Source organism: Hemitrygon akajei, chromosome 2 (genome assembly GCF_048418815.1).
Source record: "Hemitrygon akajei chromosome 2, sHemAka1.3, whole genome shotgun sequence".
NCBI lineage: Eukaryota > Metazoa > Chordata > Chondrichthyes > Myliobatiformes > Dasyatidae > Hemitrygon > Hemitrygon akajei.
Window position 1 is genome coordinate 25,063,682 of NC_133125.1, and position 19,139 is coordinate 25,082,820.

The following is a 19,139-nucleotide window of genomic DNA, read 5'->3' on the forward strand; positions in this document are numbered from 1 at the left end:
AAATTTGATAGGGAGAAAGTAAAGTCTGACAAAGCAATATTTCAGTCGAGTAAAGCAACTTACAGTGGTATGAGAGAGGAGTTGGTCAAAGTAAATTTGAAGAAATACTCAAATGAAAAAATAGTACAACTGTGGCTGACAAGGGAAGTCAAACCAAATGTAAAAGCAAAAGAGAGGACATACAATAAAGCAAAAATTAGTGGGAAAACAGAGGATTGGGAAGCTTTTAAAAACCTACAGACAGCAACTAAAACAATCATTTGGAGGGAAAAGATGAAATATGAAAGCAAGCTAACAAACAATATCAAAATGCATAGTGAAAGCTTTCTCAATTATATAAAAAAAACAGAGAGATGAGAGTGAGTGGATATAAGACCACTAGAAATAATAACAGGGAACAAGGAAATGGCAGATGAACTAAATGAGTATTTTGCATCAGTGTGGAAGACATTAGCAGTGTGCGAAATGTTGAAAGAAGAGAAGTGAGTGCAGTTATAAGAGAGAAGGTGCTCAAAAAGCTGAAAGATGTAAGGGTGCATAAGTCACCCGGAGATTGTGGAGGCATTCTTGATTGGACATTGCATCAAAAGTTACAGGGAGAAGGCCAGAAAGTGGGCCTGAGTAGGGTAAAAAAACAAAGGATCAGCCATGATTGAATGGCGGAGCAGACTCAATGGGATAATTGGCCTAATTCTGCTCCTATGTATTATGGTCTTATGGTCCAAAATGACACCAGTGAACCACAGTGACATTCTGAGGGTTGTGTATAATACTTATGTGTATACCTCTTCAATTACTCTCACTGCAATCTGCAACATGTAATTTCCCCTGTTTGTATCAGCAATGTACTTTTAAATTAACTTAATGATCTACGGATTTCATAATCTTCTGAAGGACTCGGTGGACCAAGCATGTACTGCATCTTTAAGTGATGGTTCATCACCATTGTGGAAGTGAGGTGGGGGGCAGGGAGGACTCCAAGCCAGGCTGAAATGCAGAGGGATGTGGCCTCCTCTACCTAGCATCTTGTTAGCAAATGTGCAGTCACTGGAGAACAAAATTGAGGACCTGAAGGCAAGTTCGCTGTATTGGAGGGAAATGATAGATTGTTGTATTCTATATCTGAGCAAGATGTGGCTTTCTCCCAGCATGCCATATACAGCAGTGAGACCCGAAGGTTTTTTAATTTACCGCTTGGTCTGAACTGCTGATTCGGAAAAGGCAAAGGGTGGAGCTGTGTGTTTCATGATAAACTCTATGGTGCTCTGCTGTGGCAGTTTTGTTGACCACGTGTTTCCCCGACCTTGAACGTCTAACGGTCAAATGCTCTCAGTTCTATTTACCTGATGAGTTTTCCTCCATAATCCTGACTGTAGTTTATATACCACTACCACTGGACTATAATCAAGTGCTTGAGATACTGCATGATGCCATCTCCAAACAAGTAGCTGTACATCCCAAAGCATTTCAAACCATAGTCTGAGACTTCAACCAGGATTGTTTGAAGAAATCCCTGCCCAATTATCATCCGCATATAACCTGTAGCACCTGAGGTCCCAGCACACTGGACCACTGTTATACTAAGATGAGGAATGCCCACCATTCCACGCCCAGATCACATTTTGGTAAATCAAATCAGTTGGCTGTCCTTCTCCTACCTACATACAGGTAGAGGCTAAAGAGCAAAGCTCCAGAGATTAGGGCAAGAGGTGGTTGCGGGAGGCAGAGGAGCGGTGACAGGATTGCTTAAATTCAGTGGTATAATCCATGTTCAAGGACTCAACTGTGGATCTGATTGAGTACACCATAGTTGTCATGGGCTTGGTTAAAACAGTTGTGGGTGAGTGTGTCCCCACAAAATCATTCAGTCTTCCCCAACCAGAAGCCCTGGATGAACCATGAGATCCACAATCTGCTGAGGGCCAGATCAGAGGCATTTAAATCTGGTGACCGAGAAAGTTACAAGAGGTCCTGGTATGATCTCCAGAATGCCATCTTACAGGCAAAGGGCTAAACATACTTCACTCCCCAAAGAACGATGCTCGATAGTTGTGGCAGAGCTTGAATGCTATCACCTCTTATAAAGTAAAATCAAACGACATAGGTGACAAAGGAGATTGCTTCCAGATGAGCTCAATGCCTTCTGTGCTTGTTTTGACTGCCAGAACATGGAGGTGTAGCGGTGTGCTACACGCAGCGCTGAAATAACGATACGTAGTCGGGCGGGAATGCTGTAGGGGGCGCATATTCACAGTCCTGTCCTGTGTGTGGGCTTTTCCCCTTGCTGGTGAAGCAGGCTTGGAGCCCTCTTTGGTACCGGCCTCAATGCCGGCGCGCGCCACTTTGTGAGCCGGTTCGAGTGTGCTGGGAAGTGGGTGGCCACATAACCCCCCCCAGAACCAGCGATACACCCCCTAATGTCCTCAGTCTGGGTCAGACTCTGTTTGGGAGGTCTGCCTCTGCGCCGCGGTGCCTGAATCTCGACCGGCTGCGCCAAGTCCACATGGGCCGGTTTGAGTCGGTCCACTGTGAAAACCTCCTCCTTCCCCTCAATGTCCAGCACGAATGTGGACCCGTTGTTTCTGATCACCGTAAACGGCCCCTCGTAGGGCCGCTGTAGCGGTGCCCGATGCCCGCCCTGTCGTACAAAAACAAACTTACAGTTTTGCAGGTCTTTGGGTACGCAGGTCAGGTTCTGCCCATGCTGTGAAGTGGGTATGGGGGCCAGGTTACCGAGCCTCTCACGTAGTCTGCCCAGGACTGCTGCGAGTTCTTCCTCTTGCCCCCTTGGGGCTGGTATGAACTCCCCTGGGACGACCAGGGGTGCGCCGTACACCAGTGGTTCCCAACGTGGTACGCCCCACAGGGGGGTGATTTGATTTTTAAGGGGGGCAATTCGAGAATGAGTTATTAACAGTGAATTTTTTCTAGTAAGTCTGTTGTGAGTATGAGTGTGTGTGCGAGTTAATACATATGTGTATATACAGTATGCATACATAAAAGTCCTTGTGTGTATGTACATGTGTAATTGCGTATGTACTGTATATATAGTGTATCACCATCATTACAACCATCAAATGGCTTTCATAATTAAATTAATGAATTGACTGATGTAGGAAGGAACGAATGAACAAGTCCAAACGCATAAGAAACTCATACGAGGTCGCGCCAATGTTGCTTTTTGCAGTAGCTTTCGGTTCTTGGTGGTGTGAAGGTGTGTACATTGCGTCATCTCTTTTAAACGGTGTATCTGTCTTTGTATGCTGTGGAAACGAATCGGCATTGTTTTATTTATTTATTATTATTATTTTAATATCACTTAATGTTCTTTTTTTTTACATTTTCTTAGTAATTTCTTCTTTAGAACTTTAACAGTCCTTTGGTTCTTTTATTTTTCTCTTTCATGAATGCCATGTTCTTTGGAAGCTTGTTTAAACCAAGTTAATGGTCTTTTAGGCTTCCTCCAGGTGAATAGGAGTTCACCTTTTGAATAATAAGAATTATATATCACCACAGGGGGCATCAGGATTTTAGAGGTGATTAGGTGGGGCATGGCCAAAAAAAGGTTGGGAACCACTGCCATACACCAACTCGGCCGACGAGGTGTGCAGATCCTCTTTGGACGCTGTGCGGATTCCGAGCAGGACCCAGGGAAGCTCGTCCACCCAGTTAGGCCCTTTGAGGTGGGCCGTGAGAGCCGACTTCAGGTGACGGTGGAAACGCTCCACTAGTCTCTTCGACTGTGGGTGGTAGGCAGTTGTGTGGTGAAGCTGTGTCCCCAAAAGGCTGGCCATAGCTGACCACAGGCTGGAGGTGAACTGGGCGCCTCTTTCGGAGGTAATGTGGGCTGGTACACCAAAGCGAGATACCCAGGTTGCAATCAGTGCTTGGGCGCAAAATTCAGAGGTGGTGTCGGTGAGCGGGACCGCCTCTGGCCACCTTGTGAACCGGTCCACGATAGTCAGGAGGTGCTGTGCTCCTCGCGACAATGACGGGGCCCACGATATCCACACGAATGTGGTCGAAACGCCGGTGGGTGGGTTCGAACTGCTGCGGCAGGGCTTTGGTGTGCTGCTGCACCTTGGCTGTTCGGCAGTGCATGCACGTTTTGGCCCATTCACTGACCTGCTTGTGGAGTCCGTGCCAAATGAACCTGTTGGCTACCATCTGGACGGTTGACCTGATGGAGGGGTGCGCTAAGTTGTGAATGGAGTTGAAAACGCGCCGCCGCCAGGCTGCCGGGACGACGGGGCGGGGTTGGCCGGTGGTGACGTCACAGAGTAGGGTCATCTCACCTGGGCCTACGGGGAGGTCCTGGAGCTGCAAACCGCAGACTGCGGTTCTGTAACTAAGGATCTCCTCGTCTGCCTGCTGCGCCTCCACCAGCGCTTCATAGGCGACCCCTTGGGACAGGGCTTGGATGTTAGGGCGGGAGAGGACGTCCGCCACGACATTGTCCTCTCCCGAGACATGCCGGACATCCGTCGTGTATTCGGAGATGTAGGACAGATGTCGCTGCTGGTGGGACGACCAGGGGTCGGATGCTTTCGTGAACGCAAAGGTAAGAGGTTTGTGGTCTGTGAACGGGGCGAAGGGCCTACCTTTTAAGAAGTACCTGAAATGCCGGATTGCCAGGTATAGCGCCAACAGTTCCCGGTCAAAAGCACTGTATTTGAGCTCGGGTGGTCGTGGGTGTTTGCTGAAAAACACCAGGGGCTGCCAGTGACCCTCGATGAGTTGTTCCAGCACCCCACTGACTGCCGTGTTAGATGCATCCACTGTGAGGGCGGTAGAGACGTCCGTTCTGGGGTGCACTAGCATCGCGGTGTTTGCCAAGGCTTCTTTGGTTTTAACGAAAGTGGCGGCGGACTCCTCGTCCCAGGTAATGTACTTGCCTTTACCCGACATCAGGGTGAACAGGGGGCGCATTATTTGGGCAGCTGAAGGGAGGAAGCGGTGGTAGAAATTCACCATACCCACAAATTCCTAAAGGCCTTTGATTGTGTTGGGTCGGGGGAAATGGCAGACTGCGTCTACCTTGGCGGGCAGAGGGGTTGCCCCGTCTTTAGAAATCCTGTGGCCCAGGAAGTCGATGGTGTCGAGCCTGAACTGGCATTTGGCCAGGTTGATTGTCAGGTCATATTCACTCAGTCGGGCGTAGAGTTGACGGAGGTGGGACAGATGCTCCTGATGACTGCTGCTGGCTATGAGGATGTTGTCCAAACAGATGAAAGTGAAGTCCAGGTTGCGTCCCACCACATCCATTAACCACTGAAACGTCTGTGCGGCATTCTTTAGGCCGAATGACATGTGGAGGAACTCGAAAAGGCCGAACGGGGTGATGAGTGCCGTTTTGAGGACGTCGTCCGGATGCATCGGGATTTGATGGTATCCCCGGACGAAGTCCACCTTGGAGAAGATCCGTGTGCTGTGCAGGTTTGCTGCAAAGTCCTGAATGTGCGGCACAGGGTAGCGGTCCGGTGTTGTAGCCTCGTTCAGCCTGCGGTAGTTGCCGCATGGTCTCCAGCCCCCTGTTGCTTTGGGCACCATGTGCAGGGGGGAGGCCTATGGGCTGGCGGACCGCCATATGATCCCCAATTCCTCCATCCTCTTGAACTCCTCCTTCGCCAGTTGGAGCTTGTCCAGGGGAAGCCTTCGAGCACGGGCATGGAGAGGTGGTCCTTGTGTCGGGATGTGGTGCTGTACGCCATGTCTGGGCATGGCTGCCGTGAACTGCGGTGCCAGATCCGATGGGAAATCCGCCAGGACTCTGGTGAAGTCGTTGTCAGACAGCATGATGGAGTCTAGGTGTGGGGCCGGCAATTGGGCTTCACCTAGGGAGAACGTTTGAAAGGTCTTGGCGTGGACCAGTCTCTTCCTTGGCAGGTCGACCAGTAGGCTGTGAGCTCGCAAAAAATCCGCTCCCAGGAGTGGTTGGGCTATGGCAGCCAGTGTGAAATCCCATGTGAACCGGCTGGAGCCGAACTGTAGCCGCACCGTACGGGTGCCGTAGGTCCTTACTGTGCTGCTGTTCGCGGCCCTCAGGGTGGGACCCGGTTCTCTGTTGCTGGTGTCGTAACTCGTCGGAGGTAAGACGCTGATCTCGGCTCCGGTGTCAACCAAAAAGCTGCGTCCCGACTGCTTGTCCCAGACATACAGGAGGCTATCCCGATGGCCAGCTGACGTAGCCATCAGCAGTGGCTGGCCCTGGCGTTTCCCGGGAACTTGCAGGGCATGCTACAGTGGCGGGCTTCTGCGCCCCACTGCTGGTGGTAGAAGCACCATTGTTCGTTGGTCTCCTCATCTCTGCCTCTGGGGTTAGTGGGCTCTGCAGCCGGGCCTGGTCTGGTTTGCTGCTGGGAGCGTGGCCTGGTGATCTGTGCGACGGACACCCCACTCTCATTCTTGGCTTTCCACAGCACGTCTGCCCGGGCCGCCACCTTCCGGGGGTCGCTGAAATCCGCGTTAGACAGCAGCAGGCGTATGTCCTCGGGCAGCTGCTCCAGGAACGCCTGCTCAAACATGAGGCAGGGCTTGTGACCTCCGGCCAGGGACAACATCTCGTTCATCAAAGCCGACGGTGGCCTGTCCCCCAAACCATCCAGGTGCAGTAAGCGGGCAGCCCGCTCGCGCCGTGAGAGTCCGAATGTGCTTATGAGCAAGGCTTTGAATTCTGTGTATTTGCTGTCCTCCGGGAGCGACTGTATGAACCCCTCAACCTGGGCGGCTGTCACCTGGCCGAGGGAGCTCACCACATAGTAGTAACGTGTGGCATCCGTGGTTATCTGCCGAATGTGGAATTGGGCTTCTGCTTGCTGGAACCATAGGTGAGGTCGCAGCATCCAGAAGCTTGGCAGTTTTAACGAAACTGCATGAACAGATGCGGCATCGTTCATCTCCGGTCCAAATATTGTTTGGGCCGTCGGGGTCACCAATTGTAGCGGTGTGCTACACTCAGCGCTGAAATAATGACACGTAGTCGGTGAGCTGCAGTTGCAAAAGAGGTTTATTCAAACTTCGCAGCCTTGCTTTAAAGCCTTCCTGTTCCCGCCCTCCCTGGGCGGGAATGCTGTAAGGGGCGCGTATTCACAGTCCCGTCCCGCGCACGGGCTTTTCCCCTTGCTGGTGAAGCAGGCTTGGCGCCCTCTTTGGGACTGGCCTCAATGCCAGTGCGCGCCACTTTGTGAGCCGGTTCGAGTGCGCTGGGAAATGGGTTGCCACAGAGGAACCATCACAACCTCCCACAGCTCCCAATGATCCTGTGATTTCATTCTCTGGTAAATCCACAAAAAGCATCCAGCCCAGTTGGGCTACCTGGTCAAGCGTTAAATGCCTGTGCTGATCAACTAGCTTTAGTGTTCACTGAGATCTTTAACCTCTCACTCAGCAGTCTGAGGTTCGGCCTGCTTCAATTATACTGGTGCCTAAGAAGTAACTTGCCTCAATGGCTATCATCCAATAGCACTTGCATCCACGGTGATGAAGTGTTTTGAGAGGTTGGTGATGAAACATTGCAACTCCTACTTGGATCCATTCCAATTTGCCTACTGGAGCAATAGGTCCACACCAGATAACAGACAGACAGACATACTTACTTTATTGATCCCGAGGGAAATCGGGTTTCGTTACATCTCATTGGCTTTTCACTCAAACCTGAAACATCTGAACAGCAAACATGCATACATTAGGATGTTCTTTATCCATTACAGCTCAGCATTTGATACTATCATCCCCTCAAAACTAATCAATAAGCTCCAAAACTTGGCTTCAATAACTCCTTGTGCAATTGGATCCTTGATTTCCTCACTTGCAGACCTCAGTCAGTTCGGATTGGCAACATTTCCTCCACTATTTCCGTTGGTACAGGTGCACCACAAAGGTGTGTGCTTCGCCCCCTTATCTACTCATTTTATACTTAAGACTGGGTGGCTAAGCACAGCTGTAATGCTATTTTCAAGTTTGCTGACAGCACCTCTGTCGTAGGCAGAATCAAAGATGGTGATGAATCAGTATATAGGAGGGAGACTGAAAATTTGGCTGAGTGGTGCCATGACAACAACTTCTTACTCAGTGGCAGCAAGACCAAGGAGCTGATTACTCACTTCAGGAGAAGGAAATCTGAGGTCTATGAGCCGGTCCTCATCGGAGGATCAGAGGTAGAGAGGGTCAGCAACTTCAAATTCCTCAGTTTTATTATTTTGGAGGACTTGTCTTGAGCCCAGCATGTAAGTGCAATTATGAGGAAAGCACGACTGCATCTCTACTTACATAGAAGTTTGCGAAGGTTTAGCATGACATCGGAAACATCGACAAACTAATATTGATGTGTAGTGGGCAGTGTATTGACAGGCTGCATCACAGCCTATTATGGAAACACCAATGCTCCTGAATGGAAAATCATACAGAAAGTAGTGGATATGGCTCAGTCCATCACGAGTAAAGCCCTCCCCACCATTGAGTATATCTACATGAAATGTTGTCACAGGAAGGCAGCGCCCATGACGAGGGACCCCCACAACCCAGGTCATGCTCTCTTGCTGCTGCCATCAGAAAGAAGGTACAGGAGTCTCAGGACTCGCACCACCAGGTTCAGAAACAGTTACTATCCCTCAACGATTAGGCTTTTGAACCTAAGGGGATAACTTCACTCAACTTCACTTGCCCTATCACTGAAATGTTCCCACAACCTATGGACAATGTTTCCTTTTTTGTAACTAGCACACAAAGGAATTTAGACTGGGCACAAAAGGTTGTCACCCTCTACTTCGTTGGCATGTTAGGTATATCTCATTATTGCACACAATCGTATTTTCTTTTCCAGTTTCCAATGCGGATAGTGCTGACAATGCGGAGTTTGTGATGATTTGTTTGCAGATTTTAGAACTGGATTATATGTTATTGTTTTTATTGAAGAAATGATTGACTCATTATGTCGAATTCCAAAGAAGCAAATATCATGATGTGCACTTAAAGCAGAGTGGCTTAATGAAACAGTAGAAACTGCTGTACCCAAAGCTCACGAGGTCAGGAGCATGTAGCTATGAAAAATGTTTATGTAAAGTACAGAAACTGGTATCACCTATGTGTATTGTCGCAATGCAGAAGTTGCTAGAGAAGTTTGCAAGTGGGAAGAAGCGGAGTGATATTTGGAAACTTGACTTTTTAGAGTGTCATTTAACAAGCAAATCACATATGGAAGGTGTGCTAAAGCTCCGGCAAGAAAATCCTTCATTACCTACTACATACTGTATACTTTTATGTGTATATATATATATATATATAAAATACAGTTCACACATGTTGTTGTCACTGGGTAAAAAATTGCAAGATTTTTGTGCACACTGGAACTGAATGCATATTTTGTATCAGTCTTCACAGTGGAAGACATCTGCAGTATACCGGAGATTCAAGAGTGTCAGGGGAGTGAAGTATGTGCAGTGAAAATTATGACTGAGATGGTGCTTAGGAAGCTTAATGGTCTGAGGGTGGATAAATCTCCTGGACCTGATGGAATGCACCCTCGGGTTCTGAAGGAAGTAGCTGGAGAGATTGTGGAGGCATTAACAATGATCTTTCAAGAATCAATAGATTATGGCATTGTACTGGATGACTGGAAAATTGCAAATGTTACTCTGCTATTTAAGAAGGGTGGGAGGCAGCAGAAAGGAAACTATAAGCCTGACATCAGTGGTTGGGAAGTTTTTGGAATCAGTTGTTAGGGATGAGATTACGGAATACCTGCAGGCACCTGACAAGATAGGCCAAAACCAGCATGGTTTCCTGAAAGGAAAATCCTGCTTGACTAACCTACTACAATTTTTTGAGGAAATTTCAAGCAGAGTAGACAAAGGAGATGTAGTAGATGTGTACTTGGATTTTCAGAAAGCCTTTGACAAGGTGCCACACATGAGAGCCCATGGAATTACAGGGAAGTTATTAGCATGAATGGAGCATTGGCTGATCGGCAGAAAACAGAGATCCTTGTCCGGTTGGCTGCTCGTTGCCAGTGGAATTCCACAGGGGTTGGTGTTGGGACCACTGCTTTTTACGATGCATGTTAATGATTTGGACTGTGGGATTAATGGATTTGTGGCTAAATTTGCCAATGATACAAAGATAGGTGGAGGAGTGGGCAGTGTTGAGGAAATTGAAAGCCTGCAGAGAGACTTAGGTAGTTTACAGGAATGGGCAAAGAAGTGGCAAATAAAATATAATGTTGGAAAGTGTACGGTCATGCACTTAGGTGGAAGAAATAAACGGGCAGATGGGGAGAGAATTCAAAATGCAGAGATGCAAAGGGACTTGGGAGTCCTTGTGCAAGATATCCTGAAGGTTAACCTCCAGGTTGAGCTGGTTGTGAAGAAGGCAAATGCAATCTTACCATTCATTTCTAGAGGTACAGAATATAAGAGCAGGGATGTGATGTTGAGGCTCTATAAGACATGCATGAGACCACACTTGGAGTATTGTGTGCAGTTTTGGGCTCCTTAATTTAGAAAGGATATACTGACATTGGAGAGGGTGCAGAGAAGATTCACGAGAATAATTCCAGGAATGGAAGGGTTACTGTATGAGGAACGTTTGGCAGCTCTTGGTCTGTATTCTCTGGAGTTCTGGAGAATGAGGGGGGATATCGTAGAAACACTTCAAATGTTATAAAAGGCCTGAACAGATTAGATATGGCAAAGTTATTTCCCACAGTAGGGGAGTCTAGGACAAGAGGGCACGACTTCAGGATTGAAGGACATCCATTTAGAACAGAGATGCGGAGAAATTACTTTAGTCAGGTGGTAAATCTAGAGCGGCTGTGGAGGCTAAGTCATTGGGTGCATTTATGGCAAAGATAGATAGGTTCTTGATTGGCCAGGGCATCAAAGGGTATGGGGAGAAGGCAGGGGAGTGGGGATGACTGGAAGAATTGGATCAGCCCATGATTGAATGGTGGAGCAGACTTGATGGGCCGAATGGTGTCCTGATGAAGGGTTTCAGCCCAAAACGTCATCACTACCTCCTCCCATAGATGCTATCTGGCCTGCTGAGTTCTGCCAGCATTTTGTGTTTTTATTTATTTTCAGCATCTGCAGATTCACTCGTGATGTAATGCTAAGGCTTTGTAAGGCATTGGTCAGATGATACTTGGAGTATTATGAGCAGTTTTGAGCCCCTTACCTAAGAAAACGTACGTGTGTGTGTGTGTGTGTGTGTGTGTGTGTGTGTGTGTGTGTGTGTGTGTGTGTGTGTGTGTGTGTGTGTGTGTGTGTGTGTGTGTGTGTGTGTGTGTGTGTTTCTCTGCAAGCAATGTTTATACTTTTTCAAGGACACTGTCAGTTTCTGAATTCTTACAGAGAGAGAAGGGAGGAGCTGCTTGATGGACAGCTGGTGTTCAGCACCGTGAGATAAATAGGTCAGCTGATAGACCTACAGACACATGGCTTTGGACACTGAATGAGCTTTGTTGTGCCCACAGAAAAGGTGGGCTTTGGTGGATCAATCAGGTGGATTGATGTGTAGCTCCCGCAGTGTGAAAGGGTGTGACCGGTGGGGAGTTATTCGTGTGTCCAACCCTCGCCGGGTTGATAATTCTACCATGGAAGAACGATCCCCTTTGTTGTTTATGGTGGAATAGTTTAGGACCAGAGAAAACATCCTTAGAATTGAGGGTTGACCGTTTAGAACAGAGAAGAGGAAAAATTTCTTTAGCCAGAGGATGGTGAATCTGTGGAGTTAGTTGTCACAGACAGTTGTGCAGGCCAGTTCATTGGGTACATTTAAGGCAAAGGTTGATAGGTTTTTCATTAATCAAGGCATCAAAGTTTAAAGGGAGAAGGTGGAGAAAGGAGTTGAAAAGGATAATAAATCAGCCGTGATTAAATGGTGGAGCAGACTGCTCCTATGTTTATAGTCTTATTTCAAAAGCTTGAGGCATAGAAAAAGTTGGAGCACAGAAACAGGCTCTTCAACCCACTGACCAGCATCCATGAATTGACATTCAAACTGCATTAATGATATTTTTGTTATCATTACCATCCATACACTAGGGACGATTACCCTATCAATTTTCATGTCTTTGGGAGGTGGGAGGTTGGAGGAAACTTAATCACCCTGAGGAAATCCACATGGTTGAAAGGAGTATGTGCTAACTCCATATAGACTGCACCGGTCGTTAGGATTGAATCCCAGGTGACTGGCACTATGAGGCAGTGACTACCAGCTATACCTTTATGCCTGCAATTAGTAAAATTAAGTGGCTTTGGTGATGTGTTAATTTTTGATGTAATTTGCAATTGTGTTTGGTTATTTTGTTTTTCAGGTTAATTGGTGGAGCAGACAATAAACTTATTTACAGACATTATGCAACTTTATATTTTGTCTTTTGTGTGGATTCCTCAGAGAGTGAACTAGGAATTTTGGATCTAATTCAGGTATGCAAGCAACCTATTATTTCAGTTTTTTTCACTATATCACCTTTTAGGTATGTGGAAAATGCACTTTGTAAATATTTGCAATATTTACTTTCGATTCTGATAATTCATGTACAGGTGCAAGTGGATTGACCTTTGCAATGTAATTTCCCATTATGTCAGACAAAACTAAAATTGTGAAATTGTGATATGGTTGGTATGTGACTGGATTGAGGGCATCAATCTGAGCTAGTGCACTATATCAGAATCTATAAAATCAACAACTAGATCAAAGTTGAGCTTATTGTCGTATGCATGAGTACATGTATGTGCAGGCACATTGAAACACTTGCGCCAACATCATAGACATTGACAAGAGCACAAGATAAGTATTCACAAGAGCAAACATGAATTAAACATAAATTATGCACAATTTTTTCAAAAGAAATAAAACTAAGTCCATTTTAGTGCAGAGTAATCAAAGGGGTCATATTGTTGCTACGCTGCAGTGATTCATTGTGTCAGTAGATTCAAGAACCAAACAGTTGAAGGGAAGTAGCTGGTAGTGTGGGGCTCAAGGCTTTTGTACCTTCTGCCCATTAGTAGCTGTGAAAAGATAGTGTTGGGGATCTTTGATAGATGTTATCTTCTTGAGGCATCACCTTGTATAGATAATGCCAATGCTTACTATTGGTAATATCTACACAAGATGAGCATTCAATGCAACACCTTTTTCAACTTGAGCTGCTACCTTTAGTGAGCTATGGACTTAAATCCAAAGATCCCTCTGTGCATCAACACTGTTAAGGGTCTTACCATTTTAAGCTTATTCCTATGTAGTTCACAGAAATATACTACATTTTGCACCAAGTCACATGAGCTATTAGAAGTATGCAAAGATTTGGGTTTCACCATGTGGTTCATCAGTTTCATTTTCTTGCGAGTGTTCTTTCTGACTTGAAGATAAGTGGCTAATAGAGCTTGTGGTTTAAAAACTTGCTAGTTTCAGCTAAGGACAATTGCTAATTCAAGTTTTGCAATGTTTTAATATTTTAACAATATAATTTTCAGCAAAACTGATAATCAGTGATACAATTTTCAAGAATGACTTTATTTCACTTGTGGCTTTTGAACTTGATAGAAAGCCCACACGTATTATGTAGAAAAAGCTGGAGGAACTCAGCAGGTCGGGCAGCATCCGTGGAAACGAGCAGTCAACATTTCGGGCCGAGACCCTTTGTCAGGACAGCATTGGCAGTGTACTTTGTGTTTACTATTCGTATTATGTAGTATGCTTGGATTTCCAAATGCCATTTTAGCAAATTGCACAATGAATTGCGGTTCAAACATTTGTAGTGGGGTAGGAGGAGGTTTGAACAGCTGCTGTAAAGGTCAATTCCATTTTGTGTGTTGTTCTTGGCATCATGTTGGCTTTGCAAAGAAGGTGTTGGATATTTTGTGTGTAGCAGCAAGTATACTGGACACAAAAAGTATTATTTACAGAGATATATTACTGACTGTTTCTATTTTGGAAACCTGGTGTGAATTCCTGCCCTCTCTGCTGTTAATCTGAGTGCCTGCTGTGAATCTATGCCCTTCCTGTTGCTACTCACTGCAGTGTTGGAAACTTGGCATGAATCCAGCAACAAATCTCCCCCCTGCTTAATTTGAAGAGGCTATCTATAGAAGCAGTTGTTTGGCAGGCACGATGAGCAGTGTGGTCACACAGAACGGCGGTAAGGGCTCAAGGCTGCACCCTGGCCAGCCCAGTTCTTGCAAGCCATTGCTGGAGACTGATACACTTTCTGCATGTGCTGGTCAGCTGCATTGATCATACGGTCTCTTGTCACCTACTTTAATTGTGGTGGAATTCGTAGTGTCTCCCTTGTTGTTTGATTACATAACTGAACAGGCAAGCTGGATTGTCTCTGGCTGACCCAGGATAAGACGATTTGCTTTCGTCTGCTGAATCATCACGAGATGAGGAATTGCTTTGTACTTGTTTTTACAGAAAAATGGCTCCAGGACAACATCCCATGCACCATCAGTCTTCAGGCCATGCCACTCAGGGACTAGTGCTAATATTTTTTGTGACTATATGTGCTGCTGTAACTTCATGTGCTGTGTGCTCTGTGTGACTGCATGTTTTGTGTTTTGCACTTTGACCTTGGGGAATGCTGTTTCATTTAGCTAGGATGAGAGTGATATCCCCTGTCATCTTGGTTTTAGTTAAAAATCTAGCAGCAGGTTTTGAATGAGTTGAAGTTTGTCACTAGATTGCTTTGGAAGGCCAGTAAAAAGTACATTGCAGTAATCTAGTCTATTTGATTATAAAGGCTTGAATTAGATTTTCAGCATCATTGCATAATAGAAATAGACATATCTTTACAATATTTAAGTGTAGAAATACTGGTCTGGTCACTTTCTTTATATGGATTTTAAAATTCAAATTTGAACACCCACGCTTGTTACTTTTGATCTTACAAGGCGAGACAAGTTTTCAAATTTATCAAGAAGTTTACCTTTTTTGGCTTTCAGACCAACTAAAAGCACTCCAGTTTTATCTTAATTTAGTTTTAAGAAACTATTGTTCATATATTTGTTTATTGCAGCCATACCAGAAGTCAGGGAAGATGGGGTGCTATTCTTGTCAGGCTTAATCGAGACGTACATTTGTAAAAATGAATCTGTTACGTACCCGTGATACATGACAGTGGTGTTCTTGTCACATGACGGGTTGAAGCTATACTGGACTTGAGGTAATGGTCTTGTGATGGTGGAGTGACGTCATTTTTCCGCCAGTAGAGGTCATGTGACAGGTTTTATTTTACAGGGTATAAAAGGAGGACCCCTCCCTGTGAGGAGGGGCAGTTCGTGGCTGGATTTGCCATGTTGACTTCATGCCACTGCGTGATTTAATGTTATGACGCAGTTTAGTTGAAAGATGAAGTTTTATCTAATGCCTAAAGTTTAAAAGGTCATTGCCAGCAGTTTCTTTATAATACTGCTAGTTGAGAATCAGTGGAGAGTGAAGATTGGAGTTCGGGAGTTAAAAGATCGAGGAGAGTCGATTTCGACGGTGAAACAGGTTTGACCTTGTTTGATCCTCATTCGGAAGGAATTTGTTGACTGTACTCGTGTTAATCCCTGTGAAATAGCAGAAAGGATTGAGTACAGTGTTGTAAAGGAAAGGTCAGTGCCTTTAAGCCGTTACATTTCATCTTCGTAAAATTCCTCGTGGGAAAAGTAGTTCGACTGGGAATTGCAACAACACGACGTGAAAGAGAATTTAAATCGTCTTAAAAAGTCTCTCCCTTTAATGGACTGTAAGAATTTTGAACTTTTGCAATACTACTTTGAAGAACTGTTTTTGCAACATCGCTTTAAGAACTATTTAAGCTTCATTGCTTTAAGAACTGTTTAAGCTGCCGCACAGCAGCTGATTTCCGGTTACGTTAGTGATTTGTTTACTTTTGGGGGTTTGTTTTTCAGTGTTTAATAAATGCTTTATTTGTTATAAAAACCCCTGCCTCACTCATATTTATTGTTGCTTGAATCCGTAACAAATCCCACTATAGTCATCGTCATTATGTGCCATGTCATATGATATATGTAATCATGACCTCATGACCATTATTGTTCTTGGCAAATTTTCTATAGAAGTGGTATACCATTGTCATTTTCTGATCAGTGTCTTTACAAGATGGGTGACCCCAGCCATTATCAATATTCTTCAGAGACTGTGTGCCTGGCATAACGAGGACTTGTGATATGCACCATCATACACCCATCTACCACTTGCTGCTATGGCTTCATGTGACTCTAGTTGAAGGGAGTGGGATGAAGCAGGTATTACACCGTGCCCAAGGGTGACCTGCAGTCTAGCAGAGGGAAGGAGCACCTTACATCTCCATTAGTAGAGATGTATCTCCACCCTGCCACCCATTCATGGAACCATAGAACATCACAGCACAGAAACAGGCCTTTTGGCCCTTCTTGGCTATGCCGAACCATTTTTCTGCCTAGTCCCACTAACCTACACCTGGACCATATCCCTCCATACACCTCTCATCCATGTACCTGTCCAAGTTTTTCTTAAATGTTAAAAGTGAGCCCACATGTACCACTTCATCTGGCAGCTCATTCCACACTCCCACCACTCTCTGTGTGAAGAAGCCCCCCCAATGTTCCCTTTAAACGCATCGGGGTGATTGATAAGTTCGTGGCCTCAGGTAGAAGATGAGTTATTAACTTCAAACTTTCTGCATAATCACTCAGAGTTGAACTGCATGTACATGTAACAAGAGCTGTATAACTCATCTCCGTCTACCTTAGGCCACGAACTTACCAATCACCCATCTGTGGACACTTTCTGGAGGATCAAGATCCATATGCTCCAGGACCGCTGGATTAAGTGTGTAAATGTAGGAGGGGACTATGTTGAAAAATAAATGTGCTAGGTTTTTTAAAATTGACTCCTTCTATCTTAGGCCACGAACTTATCAATCACACCTTGTACTTTGTTAATAAATTTACTTTAAACTTTGAGTGGGGTTCAAGTTCTCCAATAGAAAGGAATGAAATCTGAAAAGTATTCTGAGGTGCCCTTGTACTTGACATGTAACTATATAAAGTTATTATAGTAAATTCATCTGGAAAGTTAAGAAAATAATTTTGATATCCTTCAAAGGAAAGATGCTGACATTTTGCATTTTGTACATTTTCAGGCTCTGTGATGGGCCTCTGTAGCAAGCTGCTCAGGCACTAGCAGTTTTTGTACTAATTATATTCAAGCTCAGCAGTAAAATGCTGTAAAAATGCAGCTTTAAACTTTTCAGATGTTGTATTTCCAAAATATTTATTTGTGAAGCAGCTGGAGGTTCATTTGTTCTTGGTATAGCTGTAAGAATTTTCTCCATGTCCATCAATTTTACTAAGGCTTTGTTGTCACACATGAATAAATGTTGACTCAAGTAAAGTCCTTTTCACCTGGCTGAGCATTCATCCATTTTGACCATATTTAGAACAGGCTGAAATGGAAGCGGTATCCCAAGGTTCTCGAAAGAATGATAGATAGATAGATAGATAGATACTTTATTCATCCCCATGGGGAAATTCAACTTTTTTCCAATGTCCCATACACTTGTTGTAGCAAAACTAATTACATACAATACTTAACTCAGTAAAAAATATGATATGCATCTAAATCACTATCTCAAAAAGCATTAATAATAGCTTTTAAAAAGTTCTTAAGTCCTGGCGGTAGAATTGTAAAGCCTAATGGCATTGGGGAATATTGACCTCTTCATCCTGTCTGAGGAGCATTGCATCGATAGTAACCTGTCGCTGAAACTGCTTCTCTGTCTCTGGATGGTGCTATGTAGAGGATGTTCAGAGTTTTCCATAATTGACCGTAGCCTACTCAGCGCCCTTCGCTCAGCTACCGATGTTAAACTCTCCAGTACTTTGCCCATGACAGAGCCCGCCTTCCTTACCAGCTTATTAAGACGTGAGGCGTCCCTCTTCTTAATGCTTCCTCCCCAACACGCCACCACAAAGAAGAGGGCGCTCTCCACAACTGACCTATAGAACATCTTCAGCATCTCACTACAGACATTGAATGACGCCAACCTTCTAAGGAAGTACAGTCGACTCTGTGCCTTCCTGCACAAGGCATCTGTGTTGGCAGTCCAGTCTAGCTTCTCGTCTAACTGTACTCCCAGATACTTGTAGGTCTTAACCTGCTCCACACATTCTCCATTAATGATCACTGGCTCCATATGAGGCCTAGATCTCCTAAAGTCCACCACCATCTCCTTGGTCTTGGTGATATTGAGGCGCAGGTAGTTTGAGTTGCACCATATCACAAAGTCCTGTATCAGTTTCCTATACTCCTCCTCCTGTCCATTCCTGACACACCCCACTATGGCCGTGCTATCAGCGAACTTCTGCACATGGCAGGACTCCGAGTTATATTGGAAGTCTGATGTGTACAGGGTGAACAGGACCGGAGAGAGTACGGTTCCCTGCGGCGCTCCTGTGCTGCTGACCACCGTGTCAGACCTACAGTCTCCCAACCGCACATACTGAGGTCTATCTGTCAAGTAGTCCACTATCCAATCCACCATGTGAGAGTCTACTCCCATCTCCATTAGTTTGTGCCTTAAGATCTTGGGCTGGATGGTGTTAAAGGCACTAGAGAAGTCAAGGAATGTAATCCTCTCAGCACAACTGACCCCATCTAGGTGAGAGAGATAAATACCGTAGATTCCGGATTATAAGCCGCTACTTTTTTCCCACATTTTGAACAGCTTTGAACTCTGCGGCCTATAATCCAGAGCGGCTAATACATGGTTTTTTTTCATGCCGCCTCGTAAACATTTTGCCTCGTAACAGTAGACCAATAAAATTGATGAGTAGTTCACAGAGGTCCAATGAAATTGTACGATAAATCAAGCGCACTTTCACAATTAAATTATTGTAAATCAGTCATTTGTACTCACCCTCATCAACATGGAAAATACTCGAAGAAAAGCAAGACCCGAGCGCGTCAGACCCGATTAGACCCGATCGCGTTACGCAAGCGCGTCAGACCCGATTGGACCCGATCGCGTTACGCAAGCGCGTCAGACCCGATTGGACCCGATCGCGTTACGCAAGCGCGTCAGACCCGATTGGACCCGATCGCGTACGCAAGCGCGTCAGACCCGATTGGACCCGATCGCGTTGCGCAAGCGC

General features: G+C 45.4%; 1 protein-coding gene across 4 annotated transcripts in view; it reads left to right on the forward strand.

Annotated features, from left to right (window-relative positions):
* Positions 1–19,139, forward strand: part of LOC140740030 (AP-3 complex subunit sigma-1) — a 104,152-nt gene that overhangs the window by 24,336 nt on the left and 60,677 nt on the right. For all 4 annotated transcript variants that reach the window (XM_073068843.1, XM_073068868.1, XM_073068860.1 and 1 more), the window contains exon 3: positions 12,311–12,422. In XM_073068843.1, the coding sequence (XP_072924944.1) occupies positions 12,311–12,422 (112 nt within the window). The remainder of the gene's footprint in view (positions 1–12,310; positions 12,423–19,139) is intronic.